This window comes from Budorcas taxicolor, chromosome 11, assembly GCF_023091745.1.
Source record: "Budorcas taxicolor isolate Tak-1 chromosome 11, Takin1.1, whole genome shotgun sequence".
Taxonomy (NCBI): Eukaryota; Metazoa; Chordata; class Mammalia; order Artiodactyla; family Bovidae; genus Budorcas; species Budorcas taxicolor.
Window position 1 is genome coordinate 126,048,695 of NC_068920.1, and position 21,948 is coordinate 126,070,642.

At 38.4% G+C, this 21,948-nt stretch overlaps 1 protein-coding gene across 1 annotated transcript in view; it reads right to left on the bottom strand.

Moving 5' to 3' along the window:
• Nucleotides 1-4,140: 4,140 nt before the first annotated feature.
• Nucleotides 4,141-21,948, bottom strand: part of PPP3R1 (protein phosphatase 3 regulatory subunit B, alpha) — a 62,679-nt gene continuing 44,871 nt past the window's right edge. Inside the window, exons 3-6 of the mRNA XM_052647820.1 lie at nt 13,213-13,389; nt 12,095-12,154; nt 10,866-11,050; nt 4,141-6,152 (exon numbers count right to left, since the gene is read on the bottom strand). Coding sequence (XP_052503780.1) covers nt 6,105-6,152; nt 10,866-11,050; nt 12,095-12,154; nt 13,213-13,389 — 470 coding nt within the window. The 3' untranslated portion in view covers nt 4,141-6,104. The remainder of the gene's footprint in view (nt 6,153-10,865; nt 11,051-12,094; nt 12,155-13,212; nt 13,390-21,948) is intronic.

Below are 21,948 nucleotides of genomic sequence, written 5' to 3' on the forward strand. Positions count from 1 at the left end.
TACTCTAAGTTCAGTTCAGTTCAGTCACTCAGTCGTGTTCAACTCTTGTCGACCCCATGAACCACAGGTACGCCAGACCTCCCTGTCCATCACCAACTCCCAGAGTCCACCCAAACCCATGTCCATTGAGTCAGTGATGCCATCCAACCATCTCATCCTCTGTTGTCCCCTTCTCCTCCTGCCCTTAATCTTTCTCAGCCTCAGGGTCTTCCCAAAAGAGTCAGCTCTTTGCATCAGGTGGCCAAAGTATTGGAGTTTCAGCTTCAACATCAGTTTTTCCAATGAACACCCAGGACTGATCTCCTTTAGGATGGACTAGTTGGATCTCCTCGCAGTCCAAGGGATTCTCAAGTCTTCTCCAACACCACAGTTCAAAAGCATCAATTCTTCACTACTCAGCTTTCTTTATAGTCCAACTCACGTCCATACCTGACCACTGAACAAACCATATCCTTGACTAGACGGACCTTTGCTGGCAAAGTAATGTCTCTGCTTTTTAATATGCTGTCTAGGTTGGTCATAACTTTCCTTCCAAGGAGTGTCTTTTGATTTCATGGCTGCAATCACCATCTACAGTGATTTTGCAGCCCAGAAAAATAAAGTCAGCCACTGTTTCCCCATCTATCTGCCATGAAGTGATAGGACCGGATGCCATGATCTTAGTTTTCTGAATGTTGAGCTTTAAGCCAACTTTTTCACTCTCTTTCACTTTCATCAAGAGGCTCTTTAGTTCTTCACTTTCTGCCAAGGCCTCTTCCCAATCCACATCCCCTGCACTGGCAGGCGGATTCTTTACCTCTGCACCACCATCACCACCTTACCCATTCTTAGAATGGAACCGTACAGAAGTGTAATCAGTTTAACTGTGTGACAGTGGTAATTGATCTGGTAGTTCAAAGCATTTCTCGAAATTCTCTAAGGCCTGGAGACTAATGCTGAGAACCTTAGCCATGCTGATCCATATTTCTGTGGCATCTATCATGCTATCCTGCTATTAAGTGTCTGCCTCCCACCCTAAAGCCCCTGATCTTTCAATTCTCAGTATGTAGTACAATTTCTGATAACATCATGTAACAGTTTAACATATCAACTGCCGCATTGGCTAGGAGTGTTTTCTTACTCAGTGGCTGATAAGGGAAGAGACCTTCGTGTTTCTTCCTATTGTTCCAGAAGATTTGGACTCCAGTTCTCATCCTATTGACAGAAGAAAGCTATGTTCACTGAGCCCTGGGGAAGAGACGTAACCTCCCTGATTCCGGAGCCATGGGACAGCATGCTTAACGTTAGATAACATTGAGTATACAGTGATGATGAACATAACCATCCTATACCTTGTAAAATGCTTGTATTCTACAAGTGTCAATGACTTATCTGGTGAAAGAAACTAGGGTTATTCAGGGACACCAATAATCTCGAGGTTCGGGAGAGCAAGGATTCACTGTTTTGATCCACTTAGCTGTCAGATTTATGCTGCCCAAGGGCTTCCCTGGCGGCTCAACAGGAAAGAATCTACTCGCAATGCAGGAGACGTGGGTTCGATCCCTGGGTCAGGGAAGATCCCCCGGAGAAGGAAAGAGCAACCCCTCTAGTATTCTTGCCTGGGAAATCCCATGGAAAGGGAAACAGTTCATGGGGTCTCAAGACTCAGACACACCTTAAGTGACTAAACCAACAGGGTTAGTGAAAGGTTGAAGTGGCAGTGGGCCTTAGCTTAAAATGGGAGCTAATGTAATGAGAGATTTTTGAGCATATGGGAATCTCTGAAGACTAAGAATTGTTTCAAGGCATATATGATGAGCTTGAACACCATTTCTTTCTAAGTCCTGGAGAGCATCCAGAAAAACCGAGATTCTTTTTCTACCATCTTGTCTACTCTAAATTTTAAACTGTGGTAAATTATACATGATTCACCATTAACCATTTGTACAGCTCAGTGACATTTAAGTTCATTCTCCTCCAACCATCAACCACCTTTCATTTCCAGAACATTTATCTTTCCCATCTAACACTGTACCCATTCAACACCCAACTCGCTATTTTCACCTCCTCCCAGCCCTTGGCAACCACTGTTGTACCTTCTGTCTTCATGAATTTGATGAGTCCAGGAACTTGCATAAATACAATATAGTATTTGTTCCTTGGGAACTGGCTCCTTTATCTTAGCATGTCTTCAAAGTTCATCCATGTTACATAGCATGTGTCAAAATTTCCTTCCCTTTATAACTGAATAATATTCCACATTTTCCTTATCAATCCATCACTGATGTTTTGGTTGCTTTCAAGTTTTGGCTATTGTGACTACTACGGCTATGAATGTGGGTGCACAAATACCTCTGCAGGTCCCTAGAACTTCTTGGTTAGGTATCTAGAAGTAGTATTGCCAGGTCATACCAGGTTCAATCCCTGGATTGAGAAGATCCCCTGGAGAAGGGAATGGCAAACCACTCCAGTATTCTTGCCTGGACAGAAGAACCTGGCAAGCTACAGTCCATGGGGTCGCAAGGTCAGACATGACTGAGCGACTACACACACACAGTTAATTGTTTGATTTTTTTCAACCAACCATTATATCATTTTCCTCAGTGACTTCACCATTTGATATCCACACCAGCAATGCACAAGCATTCCAGCTACTCCATGTCCTTACCAATACCTTTATTTTGCTAACAGCACTTCTAATGAAGTCGTATCTTGTTTTTACTTGCATTTCCATAACTAGTGATACTAAACATCTTTTCTTGTGGCACTGGCTATTTATGTTACCTCCTCTGGACAAGTGTCCAAGTAATTTGCCCATCTTCTAATCAGGTTCTTTGTTTCTGAGTGTAACTCTGCACAGTCCAGCTAACAATCTCTTAGCTGGTATGTGATTTACAAGTATTTTCTCCCATTCTGTGGATTCCTGTTTCACTTTAAGTCATCTTTTCTACTCTTAAGACCATCAGAACTAAGGAAAGAAAGGGAGACCTAGAGCTTAAATGTTACCTATTGATTTTAGCTTAACTAACCCATGAAGAGTCAGGAACCCAGTGTTTAGTATCTCATAACTAGTGCATGCGTGACAATATAGGTGTTTTGGGTATAAAACACCAACAGCCTATATTTCATCTGGGCCAGGTACATCATTTACCTGTCGAAAGACTCTCAAGTGCTCATTATAGTGCAGGCATGGCTTAGGAACCCTACAAAGTTGTTGAATGAATAAAAGTCCCAATACTAATGCTTATGAAGAGTAACCAAAGTACTGAACAGAATCTTAATATCACAGCCTGTAGCAACAAGGTGTTTCCTACTTCATTAAGTATTTACTGAGTAAACACTAAGAGCTAGGCAGAATCAGGTCTATCAGTGAACAAGGGACAGAAATCCCTGCCCTTAGGGAGCTTTCATTCATGTTATTTGAATAACCAGGGAAGACAAATATAACATGAATCAGATAAGACGAGGTTCAATGTTACGGAAGAAGACTGGGGTAAAATGAGAATCAGGTTTAGCGTGTTTAAACGGTGGCCAGGAGAGCTCCTGTTGAACTGCGACATGGCCGAGCCCCTTAGCAGCATTCCTTGTCGGGAAAGAGGCTGCAAAGGCCTACAGAGGAAGCAGGGAGGCTGGAAGTAGAGGAAGGGTAACAGCCTGGGTTCTCCAGGTCATATTGACCTGTTTTCACCCAGTGACAAAGCAGACTTACTTATGGTTTATAGTCAAAGATCAAATTTTAAAAAATCTGTAAGAATGAAGAAAGCCCATCCAACGGTGCTAGTGGTAAAGAATCCACCTGCCAATGCGGGAGACGCAAGAGAAGCAGGTTTGATCCCTGGGTCAGGAAGATCCCCCTGGAGGATGAAACGGCAACCCACTCCAGTACTCTTGCCTGGAAAATTCCATGGATAGAGGAGCCCGGTGGACGGGCAAACAGTCCATGGGGTAGCAAAAGAGTCAGATGTATCTGAGCACACGCACGCACACACGATGGCTGGGGAAGCCTAAAGACCACTGCAGATACACTCAATCAAGTTTCAAATATTTTATTTTCTTATTCATACAGTATGAAGTTTCCTAAAGATCCCACAACATGATGTTTCATGCAGAAGAAAAACTAAACATTCAACATAAACCATCCCCCACCCACCCACCCACACACACTAAAAAAAAAAGGAAAAAGAAAAAGAAAAAACCCTCATTCCCCAGTAAGGAAATAATGTTTGCACTATTTTTTCTGTAACGCCAGCCAAGATATGCACAAGCAAGAGAAATAGAAAGCATTTGCTAAAGTATCTGTAACAAATACTTATGTACAAAAAATTCACAAAAGACGAGTTCCCCTCTTGAAGCAGAGCACATGGCAGTTGACACTGGAACAGATCAAGCCACTGGCTGGGGTTGTGAGCCACGCACTGATCCAGAGGAGAAAGTTACATGTGGAGATTTTCAGTTTGAACATTAACATTTCCAAAGTTTGGCAACATTATGTTTTAAAATTATGCAAATTATGTAAACAAGAGGTACATTTTAAATTGATCTACATGCAAAACTCCATGTCATGCAAGGACACCAAGCACCGGGATTTCTCTCACAGACAGAGCCCATGGCGTGCAGCACTCAGTTGAAGGAACAGCGGTGGCAGGCGGGTGTGCCCAAATTAAGATGCTTTCAGCCTTGATTCAACCTGCCCTTCCCCACTCAGAGTATAAAACCAATTTTCTACAAAATCTATTATAGGGAAAGACTACAGTCCTACAAAGCTAACCAGAATGTCTTCTTCCAGCCAATAGTACCTTTGCAGAAAAGGGAAGGGATAATAACATCAATTGGCGGAGCGTGGTACACTACTTTTAAATCACACAAAGTATTAAGTTACCCGAGACATTTTCGGGCAAAGGAAGAACACCATCATGCACTCTCTATGCCTTGTGGTAAAGAAATTTAAGAGATATAAATTTGGATATAATTTTGCTCTTCTGTGGCAAACAGTTTAATAAGGTTTCTCCCAGGTAAGTCACATGTAAGTATATGTGGGTGTATAGACACACACATGCACATTAAACATCACCAGTTTTTAGATTAGCTGCAAGTCTTCTGAAACAGAGAAGGGAAAATTTATGGTTTAAAGGTAAGTTTAATGACAATTTACCACCCATGTAATGAAACATAAACGGATATCCTGAGCTATTACATGATTATTTCCGGAACTCTTCATCAAGTCATGTCTGAGATCAAATCAGGATTGCCTCACATAGCTTCTGTCCTTTACGAATAAAATCACGACGAACTGACACTGACTCAGGGACACCTAATGAACGCAATGGCGCCTAGTGATGAAGTGACAGCATGAGGCGTAAGCTCTGTGCAGTGACTGCATGGACACAAGGACGAGCTCAGGGCGGCAGCGCTCGACTCCGCTTTCTCCTCAAGCAGAGACGTCACCAAAGCTGCTCAGCAATGAGACACAGTCCCTGGAAATATATCATAGGTATAAATTAAGTTACAAACTCCTTTGTTACAAAAATGTAATCAAGGTAAATAATAAGATGTTAACAAATGCTTTGTCAATCTCTCAAAGGAGAAAGAGCAGGCAAAGGAAAACAGCTGGCCTAACACCCGGCTCAAACTGTACAATCTTCGATCTATATATAAAACTGTGTGAAATAAAAGTAAGGATGTTGAATGTTCTGCTTGGCACTTTTGTACTCTTTATCATTTTTGTTTCTGAATCAAGTATATTAAATTAAAGCCAACCTACTACACATATAGAAAGCTACATATATCTATATATAAATATTTACATATGTATATATAGATACTTTCTTGTTATAAAAGATGAAGAAAAATAAATTAAAAAGCCAACCCCTTCCCTTTCTTCGCCACATTGATATGCTCTTTTCATGCTGCTGTCCTTCAGCTTTAAAGTGCTACACTGAGTTATTGAGAGAATAAGAGTTCAATAACACTTAGTTGGGCTTCATGAGGCTCATGTTGGAAAATGTGGCTTCACAGAGAAAAATACTTCCATTTAAATACACAGAGAGCATTGCTGGACGTCTTGAGCAGATCTTCAGAGATGGAGAAGAAAGCAAAAGTGTTGGGTGGTACTCTTTACACAAGAGTCACACGTCTACCACCATCTTTTTGTGGATATCTAGGCCGCCTACAACCTGCAACAGACAGAACAGACCACGCTTGAATAGGTTTGAGGGCCTCCGTTCTACCAGTCTAACCACCCTACCAAAACCGCAGTTTAAAAAGCACACTACTTTAGCCATTTCCAGAAGCTGCTCTTCTTTTTCTTAAAGCTCGCACTGCCTTTTGTTAGAATTTTCAGGGCTTCTTGCTCCCAGGATAACAAGCATTTTCTTGCACTCTAACACAAGAGATGGCAAATTTTTCTGTAAAGGACTAGGCGGGAAATATTTTAAGCTTTGTAAGCCATGTATAGTTTCTCTTAAATTTTCTTCTTCCATTTTCTTTTTAAATAACACTTTCAAGTGTAAAAAAACTGGTTTAGCTCAAAAATATAAAAAATAGGCTACCGGTAGGATTTGGCCCACTCTTTTCTTTGCATTTCGACATGGACTTCAGTAGTTTAATATCAAATGTTCAACTAGGTGTTACCATAAAAACTATCAAAAATCAAGTACGGGCTTCACTGTCACTCTGTTCTAGAATGTGTCAAAAGTAATGAATAAAATTCTCTGCACATTGCTCTTCCATGGTGTCAAATACATGTAGAGTTGTTACAGACACCTCTGTCAATACTGACATGGCAATGTCGAAGTGAGATTACCTGTAGTATTATTTGGGGATAACTTTTATTAAGCAAAACCTACATAAAATAAGCAAACTATAAAGGTTAACAGCTTGGTGAATTTTCAGAGTGATGACCCAAGTAACCAGCACCCAGGGCATCACCACGGCTCTTCTGCGACCCTCCTCCCACCAATACCTCCCTCCTCCCAAGCCACCACCCACACAGAACTAGTCACTACGACTTAACACCATGGATTAGTCTGATCTGTTTTTACACACTTTACAAATGAAATCTTTCATGTCTGTCTTGTTTCACTCAACATTATGTTTGTGAGATTCATCCATGTTGTACATAGTTGCATCTGCTAATATTTTTGAACTTTTCAATTTTTATTTGAAAAATAAAACTTAAACAGCCAGCTAGTTCTACAACTCCTGTCATGAAAACAGCCGTTTGCTATCTTGTCCTCAAATTTTTTTTTACTTAGCAGCAATCATTTAGAATTTTCAGCTGATGTTCAGTATTTGCCTGCAAGACTCTAAATAACATTCCCCCATTGCTTCTTCTTGGATTTAAAGTTTTAGGCATTATCCATCAACTTCCCATCACAGGAGATGCAGCTTTCACTTCCACACACACACCTCTTCCCTTTCATCTCCTATCCTACATCATCTCCTACCCCACATACTTCCCACCTCTCCCATGCTTCAAAGAGCTGCACTTTTTTTTATTAGATAGAAATTCAGCATTTTATTTATGACTACATAAAATACTTACAGCAGAAGAGAACTGTGTACTATGATTACTTTTGCTTCCCTGCATATTTGCTTTGCTACAGTTAATAAGTGATCTTTTTCTTCACTGAGTGTTCTATGCATTTATCATTAATTCAACACTAAACTTTGCTCTAAAGGCACTCAGATGTATTGTATCAAGTTATCAATTTTATTATTTTCAAATCACTCCCAGAGTCTTTGGACTTACTCCCATCCAGGCTTGGCATCCATGGATCCTCCTAGAGATGGCTCTCTCTCCTGCCTGACCCTCTGAGCTTCCTGATCCCACACTGACTTCTTCTTTTTTTGATCTATAACCTTTTCATAGTGGGAGCACATCTAGTACTTTCCAAAAAAGGGAGGAGGACTTGCATACCTGAAAATGTCCGATTCTACCATCCAGTTTGAGTTTACTGAGAATTCTTATTTTGTCTTCTATTTTCCAAGTTGCTAAGTGAGAAATTTGTCGTCATTACGATTCTTGACTCTTTGTATGAAGCCTTTCCCCTATGCCTCTACCTTAACTCTTTGGAAGCCTGTAAACCATCTCTTTGTTTTAAAATTTCATGACAATGTACCAAGGCCCAGATTATTTTTATATACTATGCTGGGCACTTGGTAAGACCTTTCAGTCAAGGAAACTCATTACTTTTGATTCTGAGATAATTTTCTGATTCATTTTTGATGATTTCCTTCCCTCCAATTTCTTCCTGGGACCTAACATTCGGATGTTAGACCTCCTAGAATGAATCCCAACATTTAAATTTCCAAGAGCTCTTTTATACATTGTCTAATTTTTGTTTCAAAGACCTAATACATTATATCCCTGAGGGTAATAATGACAGATTTCTGTTCTACTTTTAAACTGTTTATTGGCCTTGCACAGCCTGCTTCAGCATGCTTCTTTTTCAGGTTTGATTTCATCTCTGTAATCCGTATCAGAGGTTTTCCTTGAATGTCTGGTGATCCTAGGCTCTCTCCTCATGTGGAAAGTGCCGCCCCAGAGCCTCTGTGCACAGGGCATGGCTGTTGACTGTGTGCTGCGCTTTGAACAACTGGGTAAACACCATTTCTAGAGGTCAGCTTTCCCAAACAGGGCTTTTCCCACCTCTTGCCTAGAGGGTACAAGTGTTGCTGCCAGGGAATCAAGTAAGAGAAGAAGGCTGGAGGTGTCAAAATGCAAATATGCTGTTCTTCACTTAATTTCCTCCCCACCGTGACACACACACACACACACACACACACACACAGACACACAGACACACACAGACACAGACACAGACACACACACACACACACACCCATTTCACTCTTGCCAATCTCCCACTACAGTGCAGGAGAGACTGAACAGAGTCAGGAAGGAGATCTTGTGTTCCACATGCTTCTTAAACAGACTTAAGCCATTCTCCTGTTAGCCCCACCTTCGCACTCACTTTCAGTCATATCTCCACTTTCTGAGCCTTTCAGGGGTTCCACAGTATAAACCAAGCTACTTCTCCGCTTTCCTAGTTGACAGCTTCGAATTTTCACTCCTGTCTGCTAGCCACTCAACTTTATAAAATTACCAAACTGAGTTACCATCCTCTCCGCTCTTCACTGGTCCTTGTGGGTTTATAACCTTTTCTTTTTAACCCATTTAATTTCAGTGAAGTTTTCAAAGGGAACAGAAGTAAATTCATGCGTTCAATCCATCAATGTTAATCCTGTCACTGATCATTTATAAGATTTGTGTATGGTAAAGTATTCTGAAAATGTTAAAATAGATACATAGTATGTGATCTTTTCAGATAACTCTCTCTTCTCTCTGTTACAGCTTAAGAAAACAGAATAAAGAGAACTCAATAAAGCCCAAGTTATGAGCCTGATAAATGTTCCCAAAAGTTGGCTTAATATACAAACATTTTTGTTCATTCCTGAACTATGCCCTCCAAAACTACAAGTAAGGGCAATTTATAACAAAGACTGAAAAATAAACTCAAAGCTTAGCTTACACCTTCAGTGTACAGAGCATAATTTCTATACCTAGGGATGTATTTCCTTCCACCAGTAAAGTGATTTAATGTAGTTTTAAGTTACAGTTTATATTTACTAAATGCAAGTAGTCTTTACTTATATACATCCCTTCATGTCACTCCAGCCAAGTTCCTCATTTTTATTTTGTTCCCTCAAGTCTTGGAATTTTTTTTTCCTACTTTTGAAAACTGGCTGCTGTCTATGATGCCACTACCAGGTGAGTCTCATGTCATGCACAATCTGATGCCCGCCCACGGGAGGCCTTCAACACGTGCCGGCAACAGTGGAGGAGACGCGGCAGAGGAAGAGGACTCACTGGCAGCAGCACCCTCGGCATCGGTTCCCATCTCAGCAGTTCAGCCTCTCTAACTCTCTTCCAAGAAGAACTAGCCTGCTCTTTAAACTAGAGCACCACCCTACTTTTTTGAAACAAAATGCAAAGATCTCATTCCCTTGAGATGAAAAAAGATCCTTGAAGTATAATGTGAACTTCTACTTAAAAGCCAAAGCAGCTACTTAAGTCCTTATGTAACACATGACAAACTAATCTGTTTTCCCTGGTGTCATTTAAGGGAAAAATGAAGAGGAGGAAAACCTTCTACAGAAGTATCCAGTAATGACTGAAAATTTTCAAAACGTTTTATTTTCTTTGCATTCCTTTGGATTGTCCAGGATCTTCAATTTACTGTTACAACCGCTTATGACACATCAGAAAGTTACTATCTCTGTTTTAGGGGCAGCAGCCACAGAAGAGAAGCAATAAACAGGAAGCCGAGCCAGTGCCCCAGTTCTCACCGAGAGCAAGCTCTCCAGGACTTTTCACAACTGTAGGCTATGCCTCTGTGGAGCCCTTGCCCCAGATCACAGTAACTACCCGTCAGCAGCTTAGAAAAAAAGGAGAGGGGAAAACAAATCACCTTTCTACACTGCCTCGCTGCTGAGTTTGACAGATGGGGACTCCAATTCTGTCATCCTTGTGACCAAGCTTCTGAATTCCTAGCTGAAATTCATGAACTCTTATTTCCTACAGAAGTATTTTCAAATAACCTAGTTGTTCACTTGGGAGGCTACCAATAATAAGTAAAAGTGACTAGTTCCATTGTTGGGGCATTTTATCAGACAATCACTGAGAATATTAGTTCTTGAGAATAATTAGTAATTAGTAACAGTTACAACAAAGAACATTTCAAAACTTTGAATCTGGGGCTATTGGGCAAAATCAAACAGAAATTTCTAGGGCAAAATATAACTATAAGGAATTCTCTATTAAGTGATATTAAAAATGTTTTTATGAAATGTAACTAATGAAGAACTAGCTTTTTTGTACTTACAGCACAGAATTCTTCAAAGGATATTCTTCCATCCCCATCCTTATCTGCATTTATTATGGTTTTGTCTACGATTTGCTGTAACTGTGTGTCTTTCAGATTGTTCCCCACCATCATCTTTAGCACCTGGAAGAGTTCCCCATTGGAAATATAGCCGTCTTTATCCATGTCATAGATACGGAAAGCAACTAAAAAAAGAGCAAGGAAAAATCAATGGCAATTGCATGGTAATCACGAACACTTTCTAAGAGAGAGAAGATAGGAAGCTGCCCAGCATTTAGAATTCTACTATGAGGACAGCTCCTTCCTACACAGAGATGTTGTCTTTAGGTGAAACTAGGTGGTTACAAGTATATGGGCTATGGCGTTAAAACTGCTTGGGACAATTAACATAGCCTAGAGTTTAAGTCATTTACCCTTTCCTAAGCTTCAGTTTCTGCACATATAAAATGGGGGCTAATAACAGTTCTAACCTCCCAGGTCCCAGGTCCATCTGAGGTGGAGCTGATGTAACAGTAATAGAAATAAAGTGCCCAATAAATGTAATGGAGTTGAATCATCCCAGAACCACTCCCTACCCCCAGTCCATGGAAGAATTGTCTTTGACAAAATTGGTTCCGAGTGCTGAAAAGGTTGGGGACTGCTGCTTTACAGTACTGAGTGAGATAATATACAATCAAAGACAGCAACTGTTATTACTATTAATATTATTCTCATTTGTATCAAGAGTTCCTTTGCAAAGGAAGTTAGCATATAGCCTGTGCCTCAGAGAACTGTTATTGAATATAATGTCTCTCCAGTTAAGAGCTGAATATTTTAAAAAGATACCAGATGTTCCCTGAAAGAGAGGCAAGCCTACATAAACCAAAATAGTAAACTTCCAGCTAAATAATTCTGAATACAAGTGTAAACGAAGTTAGGCTAATCATATTAAAGCATTTCTTCTCACTTCCATGCCAATATTTTATATTACTTAACCACAAATAGAATATAATGCTTAAAAACTGTGAATCAATTTTATCTACTGTACACCTGTAACTTATAAGCAACAATGACACATCATTAAAAAATACCAATTGCAAATGTCCAAAAAGGATTTTCTCCAGAATGTAAAATTTCTGTTATGTCTACTAAGGATCTAGAATAAAAGGTACCTTTTAGAATATTTTAAAAAGAGGTTATAATGCAGTGTGGGGTAATGGTCTAAGAACTCAGTGAAGAAAAATACTTACACCTCAACTTCTGTTCCTTATCTCCTTTGACACTGAACTGAGAGACTCCCTCAATGAACTCTGAATAAGAATAAAACACATTTACAAATCAGAAGTTTCAATTTTTTACAAAGAAGAACAGTACACACACGCGCATGGACACAAACCCTACATGCTCACAACAGAATATTTTCCTGTTCCAAAAGAAAATATTACTAGTGGCATTTACAACGGAAAAAGCCAAATCTGAAAGTTCAATAAACAAGGTTCTATATATAATTTGAACCTGGAACTCTCTAAAATCAAATCAACTTGAACAAATTTTTTATTATTATTAAAAATTAGTTGCTACAGAGCGTAACACTCAAAAAACATATTCTTTAAGCTATTTAACTCTATATTCTTAGAATATGACTATACAAGAGGGCTTTAAAAAAATATTTACATTGTTTGGCAGAAAAAATTGGGAGGTTTCTGGTTCCAAAATTCAGAACCATTTACATAAACTGTTCGAAGGTTCATAACAAATGGTCATTTTTCTTCACTGCTGCTGAACACTAAATCACAACTAGTTTAGAGCCCTTCACTTGGACAATTCAATTCTTCAAATGAAAATAACAAAAACTCTTTGACTTCCTGATGAAATGAAAGGTTTATTTAAAGTGCAGAACCAAATGGCTGACATTAGCAAAAGCACTACTGTCTTTGTAAAATCTAGATTAACTAAATTAATCCCGTCTATGATAATACTCCTATCCTTCTGACTTCAGCTTTTTTTTTAATTGCTGACTTATTGTTAAAGTCTCATTCTTTTAAAAAACAGTTTTTCAAAAATGTGGCTTCTAATATTTTAAGTTTCTCTGAAATTTTCTAACAACAAAAGAAATACTAAATCCCATTTTTTAGATTACCTAAAAGGGTATTTCGATCATTTATGTTCCAAAAAGTACAAGGTCTTATTAGTTTATTAAAGTTCATACATCACAGACTTTTGAGTTTTAACAATCTATTATTATAAGAAAACCAGTACTCAAGGACATTCAAGAAAAAAATCAACTTTTCAGACATTTTTGTACAAAGAAATGTAAGACTACTGATAGACTGCCTAACTTGCAGTTTAGCTAAAACTACTTTCTTACCTTTAAAGTCTACTTCTCCATTCCCATCGGTGTCGAATATATCTATTACTCGCTGTACCAGGGGATTCTGTTGTAACTCAGGTAGAGACATGAACTCTTCCACACTCAAAGAACCAGAATTGTCCAAATCGAGCTTCTTAAATCTCTTTCCTAGCCTTTTAATTTCATCAGCATCAACTAAAAGCAAACAAAAAGAGGCAGCACAATTTACCAAATGATTGTATGATAACTACAAGAAAAAATTCAGCAGTTATCCAATAGTTTAATTTTCAGTTTAATTTAGAGTTGAACATACTATGGAATAACTTCTTATAGCAAAGAAAATATATCATGAAATTTTTTCGTTACCTCTTTGCCTGTGTGCACCCGCCATAACATACAACCAACTGTATGCTGAGTACCAAGATATTACAGGATTGACAATGCTAAGCTGATCATGAAAGTCAGGTGGTTCATATCAGGCAGACTAAATCAATCTCTGCTACGTACACCAGGCACTCTGATTTTCATTTTTGTTTTAAAATTTTAATTTATTTCTAACAGTTCATGGTTCAAAATCTGAACAAGGTTTGAATACAGTTCAATATTCAAAGTCTCCCTCCAATGCTGCCAGCTTCTTGAATATTCGTCTAAAGATCACTCTTCGCAAGTATGAACAAATAAGACCCAGCACCTTTTAATTTTTAATTAAATTTTAAGGAAAAACTTTCATAAAAGTTAAATATTTTTAAAGGTTACTTTTCATTTACAGTTATTACCAATCTCCTAAAAATTAGGCACAGATCAAATCCATCCTGGCAACACCACTGAATGTTTCAGATCTGTACTTCTAAATATAAAGAATTCCAACTTTTGGCACCATCTTTCATCGAAGATTTTTTTCAGCTACTTGGAATCACACTCCCTTTAGAACAGATGAACAAGGAAAAACAAACAAACCTCACCCTTTTGACTCATCTTGTGACTCAGAGACACTGTTTTTCATGTTTTGCCAAGTCTCAACTTGAGACTCACGCTATTTCTCCACGTTTTGTAAGGATACCTCTGGGAGGGACTATCTTTTCTAATAGTTGAAAGTTCCTACATATTCAATTTAAACTGTACTATACAAAGTATTAAAACAGATAATCGTATAATCATACATATATGTATGCCTCTAAAAATCAAAATATTAAAAACAGATCTTCTAGTCTGAGTTTCTAAAATACAGCTATTACTATGGAATGTTAACACAGAAAACAACCAAATTAAATGACTGAAACCTTACCCAGATCAATGCATCCTTGAATATACTCAGGAACAAAGGTACAATCTAGATGGTTACTTATTTAAAGTGATTTCAAGAATCTTATTAGTATTAACATATAAAATAATTAAGAAGTTGCTTTCATAGATCTCATGATGCTACTCTAAGTTTAAATAAGTATTTCTAATTGGACATAATAACACTAAAGAATATATAATATATATAGAAAGTTGCCTATCTATTCATTATCTCAGATAAAGAAACATCAAAAATTCATTATATATATATTTTTTCTCATTTAGAAAAAAGAATATAAGAGATTCCCAACTGTAGCAAAGAGATGTAGGCCTTCAAGCACTGTTATTACTAAACACACACACACACGAACACACACACACAAAGTTGCTACTCAACTGTTAGGTAGTTTTGAGGAAAAGCAGAATGGTAGAAAAACAAGCTTTCCTCAAATTTTAGCCAATTTCCAAAATTTGTATAATAGTAATAAAGAACTATTCCTTCAAAAAATCTAACAGCCACTTTATAAATAATTTATTACCTATTGGTTTGTTTATGATTTAAAAACAAAGTAAGTCTATCAAATCCTTCCAGCAATAATAGTATTTTCAAAGAAACAGCTAAATGTGAGGTGGTATCCTGAACAGAATCTTGGAAAAGTCACCTTTTATCCCCACTAAAATATAGTGCTTACAGCGATAAATGCAAAGAAATAGAGGAAAACAACAGAATGGGAAAGACTAGAGATCTCTTCAAGAAAATTAGAGATACCAAGGGAACATTTCATGCAAAGATGGGCTAGATAAAGGACAGAAATGGTATAGACCTAACAGAAGCAGAAGATATAGAGAAGGGGTGGCAAGAATACATGGAAGAACTGTACAAAAAAGATCTTCATGACCAAGATAATCATGATGGTGTGATCATTCACCTAGAGCCAGACATCCTAGAATGTGAAGTCAAGTGGGCCTTAGAAAGCATCACTACGAATAAAGCTATTGGAGGTGATGGAATTCCAGTTGAGCTGTTTCAAATCCTGGAAGATGATGCTGTAAAAGTGCTGCACTCAATATGCCAGCAAATTTGGAAAACTCAGCAGTGACCACAGGACTGGAAAAGGTCAATTTTCATTCCAATCCCAAAGAAAGGTGATGCCAAAAAATGCTCAAACTACCTCACAATTGCACTAATCTCACATGCTAGTAAAATAATGCTCAAAATTCTCCAAGCCAGGCTTCAGAAATATGTGAACTGTGAACTTCCTGATGGTTCAAGCTGGTTTTAGAAAAGGCAGAGGAACCAGAGATCAAATTGCCAACATCCACTGGATCATCGAAAAAGCAAGAGAGTTCCAAAAAAACATCTATTTCTGCATCACTGACTATGCCAAAGCCTTTGACTGTGTGGATCACAATAAACTGTGGAAAATTCTGAGAGAGATGGGAAAATTCTGAGAGACCTGCCTCTTGAGAAACCGATATGCAGGTCAGGAAGCAACAGTTAGAACTGGACATGGAACAACAGATTGGTTCCAAATCGGAAAAGGAGTATGTCAAGGCTGTACATTGTCACCCTGCTTATTTAACTTCTATGCAGAGTACATCATGAGAAACGCTGGGCTGGAAGAAGCACAAGCTGGAATCAAGATTGCCGGGAGAAACATCAATAACCTCAGATATGCAGATGATACCACCCTTATGGCAGAAAGTGAAGAGGAGCTAAAAAGCCTCTTAAAAGTGAAAGAGAGAGTGAAAAAGTTGGCTTAAAGCTCAACATTCAGAAAACGAAGATCATGGCATCTGGTCCCCTCATTCATGGGAAATAGATGGGGAAACAGTGGAAACAGTGTCAGACTTTATTTTGGGGGGCTCCAAAATCACTGCAGATGGTGAATGCAGCCATGAAATTAAAAGATGCTTGCTCCTTGGAAGAAAAGTTATGACCAACCTAGATATCATATTAAAAAGCAGAGACATTACTTTGCCAACAAAGGTCTGTCTAGTCAAGTCTATGGTTTTTCCTGTGGTCATGTATGGATGTGAGAGTTGGACTGTGAAGAAGGCTGAGCGCTGAAGAATTGATGCTTTTGAACTGTGGTGTTGGAGAAGACTCTTGAGAGTCCCTTGGACTGCAAGGAGATCCAACCAGTCCATTCTGAAGGAGATCAGCCCTGGGATTTCTTTGGAAGGAATGATGCTAAAGCTGAAGCTCCAGTACTTTGGCCACCTTATGCGAAGAGCTGACTCGTTGGAAAAGACTCTGATGCTGGGAGGGATTAGGGGCAGGAGAAGGGGACGACAGAGGATGAGATGGCTGGATGGCATCACTGACTCGATGGACATGAGTCTGAGTGAACTCCGAGAGTTGGTGATGGACAGGGAGGCCTGGCGTGCTCCGATTCGTGGGGTTGCAAAGAGTCGGACACGACTGAGCAACTGAACTGAACTGATAGAGCTTACAATGTTGTAACAATGATTAATTTCTCGATTTTGATAACAATAATTGCATTTCAAGTGTGTGAAATGTTAACATCAGAAGAAGCTGGGTGTGTGATAACTGAGACTTTATTATTTTTGCAACTTCTTGGTAATTTTTCCTTAAGTCTCCTCCAATTTGTGACAATTCAATTTTTATCTTGTCTTTGAAACTTTTGATCCAGTATTTTGTATAATGTCCTCCAGCATGAGTTGCTGATGTTTTATGATTAGAATGCATTTGGGGCAAGAATACCGTAGAAATAATGTGCCCCTCTCACTTCATCATTGTCAAGGGTGGCCAAAGGGGTTTCTGTCAGACTTCTCCACTGTAAGTCTACTATCTTTCCTTTTCATCGAAAAATAGAGGGAGGAGTACTCTGAGACTATTCAAACATCCTATTTTCTCCTCAAACTCTGATCTAAATTTAGCATCCTCTTAGGTAGGCCTTGTTTGTAGAATTTTATTTCTGTGGTATTGCCTAATAGTTTTTCCCCTCATTATTAACTAGGTTGTTACTGTCAAAAAAAAAAAAAAAAAACCTGTCTTTTTTTTTTTAAAGTAATTATTGTAAAGAGTATCATATGATTAAAGCCTTACACTATTGTCAACAGAAGCTATTGGGTAGGTTTTCAAAGTAAAGACTAGTTTAAAAGTTTTTAAGTCTTCTGTAAAATTCAACAAAAGTAATGACTGTATTTCCAATGTTATCCCAAATAAGAAATCAAAACCACCAGGGGGCGCAGAAGAGACCATCACATATAAAAACCTTCATAAGCAGCTCCATAGACTGACTATAAAGAAAGCTGAGCACCGAAGAATTGATGTTTTCAAACTGTTGTGTTGGAAGAGACTATTGATAGTCCCTTGGACTGCAAGGAGATCCAACGAGTCCATCCTAAAGGAAATCAGTCCTGAAAATTCACTGGAAGGACTGATGATGAAGCTCCAACTCCAATACTTTGGCCACCTGATGCAAGGAACTGACTCATTTGAAAAGACCTGATGCTGAGAAAGACTGAAGGCGGGAGGAGAAGGGGACAAGAGGATGAGATGGTTGGATGGCATCACTGACTCAACGGACATGAGTTTGAGTAAGCTCCGGGAGTTGGTGATGGACAGGAAAGCCTGGTGTGCTGCAGTCCATAGGGTCACAGAGTCGGACACAACCAAGCAACTGAACTGAACTGAATCAGCTTCAAAATACACACCTAATTTTATACTGACCTTTTCTATAGACTAACAGTCTAATATTTATATTCTGCACAGAACAGTTTGACAATGAAACAAAACAAAGAAAACTCCCTATTAATATTGAAAGAGAATCAAAAAAGTATATTATGAAATATGGACATTTGTACTGTGTCTTTTTCTTACAAGTGAAAAACTTTCAACCACTTTTAAAATATTTAGATTTTAGGGGGTATATCACGATTTTCTAAAGATGAAATATGCGCTTTTGGTGTTTCTAGATTAAATTATTACACACTTTAAAATGGTGGTGGTGGTGGTTTAGTTGCTAAGTCGTGTCCGACTCTTGTGACCCCATGAACTGTAGCCTGCCAGGCTCCTCTGTCCATGGAATTCTCCAAGAAAGAGTACTGGACTAGGTTGCCATTTCCTCCTCTAGGGGATCTTCCCGACCCAGGAATCAAACCTGGGTTTCCTGCATTGCAGGCAGATTCTTTACCGACTGAGCTATGAGCGAAGCCAACTTTAAAATATTAATTATCAAATATACAAAAACAAGACATCAGCACCAACAAAAGGATTATCAAGTTGTAAATAAAATGTTAAAAAGAAATTTTAAACCAACTTTGGGAAATAAATGATATTCCCCCAACACATCATCATATAGTTCTACAGGTTTTGACAAATGTATACGTCTATGGAAGTAGCGCTGCAATCAAGACAAAAAGCACATGTCTGTCATTCCAAATGTCATTCCAATTTCCTTGGGTCCCTTTCAATCAATCACAAACAAACCCCACTTACCTCCCCATCACAACTCTAGGCAACCACTGATTTGCTTTCTGAAACCAAATTCTGTCTAGAATTTCATGTAAATGGAATCATACGTACGTACTCTTCTTTTTCTCATTAAGTTTTTGACGTCTTCTTTTTCTCATCAAGTTTCTGACATTAATTGGGTTGGTTCATATGTCAGTAGTTTCTTCTTTTTTTACAGCATAGTAGTATATATATTCCATCGAATGAATACTTCCCAATCAGTTTAAGCATTCATCTTTAATAGACATTCCTATTATTCCTATCTGAAACTATTAGGAATAAAGCTTCTAAGAATATTATACTTAACATTTGTGTAAACAAATGTTTTTCCTGGAATTGCTGGATCATAGGGTCTGATTTTCAGAAACTGTTAAGAAGTTTTCCAAAGTGGGTGTGCTGTTTGACACTCCCACCAGCACTACCTGAGAATTCCAAGGGCTCTCTCTATCTCCTTGCCAGATCATGGTATGACAAGCCTTTTTAAGTTGAGCCATTCTGGTGGATGGCAGAAGTATGTGGTTGTAGTTTTAACCTCCATTTCTCTGAGGATTAATGATCTTGAGGATCTTTTCCACGTGATTATTGGCAACTCATATATCTTCATTTGTTACATGACTTCAAGTCCTTTATCTCTTTAAATGTGAAAGGGAAAATGTTAGTTGCTCAGTCATGTCTGACTCTGCAACCCCATAAGCCTGCCAGGCCTCCATCCATGGAATTCTCCAGGCAAGAATACTGTAGTGGGTAGCCACTCCCTTTTCCAGGGGATCTTCCCAACCCAGGGACTGAACCTGGGTCTCCTGCACTGCAGGCGGATTCTTCACTGTCTGGTTGTCTTTTAAAAGTTGTGTGATTCTTTAGACTGATTGGTGCAAGTCCTTTGTCAGGTGGAGGTATTTCAAGTATCTTACTTTTTACAAAGACAGCTTTATATGCTGCTTACAAACTGCCTTTAAAGAGCAAAAACTTTCAATTTTGATGAGACCCATTTTTTTCTTTAATGATTCATGTTTCACAGATCAACTAAAAACCTCTGCCTATAATAAGATTTTGGCTGATGTTTTCTTCTAGAAGTTCCACAGTTGTAGCTTTTATGGTTTAAACTTATGACCAAATGTTTTCTGTATGTAAGTTAAGGGGAAACTTTCATTTCAACTATTTGTTTAAAAGGCTCCCCTTACAATGGTATCTTTGATGTTTTTGTCAAAAACCAATTAACTATACAAATCAACAAGTTGTACCTTAAATTCACAAAATGTTACATGTAAAATATCCAATTAAAAAATGTTTTAAAAAATCAAGTGAATAAAAACATACAGGGGTTTATATGCTCTAGATGTGCTTATCTATGTGAACACCACAGCTTTATGTTTCATAGTAAGTCTCTAAATCAGGGGACACTGTCCTCACACTTTCTTGTCTCTTTCCAAAACTGTGCTGGCTCTTCTAAGACCTGTGATTTTTCTATATAGAATTAATAATTATTTGGTAGTTTTTATTTAAAAAATGGCAACCCACTCCAGTGTTCTTGCCTGGAGAATCCCAAGGACGGGGGAACCTGGTGGGCTGCCATCTATGGGGTCGCACAGAGTCGGACACGACTGAAGCGGTTTAGCACCAGCATTAAAACCCTGCTGAAATTTGACTGAGATTGTCTTAACTCTACAGATCAATCTGAGTCAAACCAATAACTTGAGAGTATCAAAGTCTTCCAATCTAGGAATATGGTACCTCCCTCCATTTATTTAGGTCTTTTTAAGTTTCCTCTCAGTGATGTTTCATAGTTCAATCTACAGATCTTAACATCTAGTTGGTTAGTTTACACTTGAATATCCCAATGTTTTTACTCTACTATAAATAGTATTCTTATTAATTTCATTCTTTTCAATTGCTCACTGCTATTATATAGAAATTCCACTGGTTTTTGAATACCATCCTTGTAGCCTACAATCTTGCTAAATTCACTTATTTCTGGTAACAGGATTTACTACAAACACAACCATGTCATCTAAGAATAAAGACAATTTTACTCCTGCCTTTTCAATCTGAATACATTTTATTTCGGGCTTCCCTTGTGGCTCTGCTGGTAAAGAATCTGCCTGCAATGCATGAGACCGAGGCTTGATCCTTGGATTGGGAAGATCCCCTGGAGAAGGGAAAGGCTACCCACTACAACATTCTGGCCTGGAGAATTCTATGGACTGTATAGCCCATAGGGTCATAAAGAGTCCAACATGACTGAGCGACTTTCACTTTTATATTTTATTTCTTCTTCTGGACTTAAAGTACTGGCTAGAACTTCTAGTACAAGTTTGACTACAATTAGAATGAAAAACTGCTTTTCCCCCCCAATCTTACATGGAAAGCATTCAGTCCTTTATCATTAAATAAGTATGACACTAGCTGTAGGTTTTTTTTTTTTTTGTAGGTGCCCTTTATCAAGTTGAGAAAATTCCTTTCTGTTCTTAATTTACCAAAAGTTATTTATCATTAATGGGTACTGAACTCTTCAAACAAATACTCTGCTAAACCTATTGAGATTTTTTTCCTCTTTTATTATGTCAATATAGTGAATCACATTGATTTTCTTTTTTTAAGTTAAAATCATACTCCTGGGATAAACTCCACTTGATCATGCTTTACTGTCTTTTTTACACATTATTTATGTGATTTAAAAATATTTAAGGATTTTTGCATCTACGTTCACGGTGAATACAGGTCTATAGTTTTCTATAGCATCTTTGGTATTCAGTTCAGTTCAGTCATTCAGTGGTGTCCGACTCTTTGCGACCCCATGAACCACAGCACGCCAGGCCTCCCTGTCCATCACCAACTCCTGGAGTCTACCCAAACTCATGTCCAATGAGTCGTTGATGCCATCTAAACATCTCAACTTCTGTTGTACCCTTCTCCTCCTGCCTTCAATCCTTCCCAACACCAGGGTCTTTTCAAATGAGTCAGCTCTTCCCATCAGGTGGCCAAAGTATTGG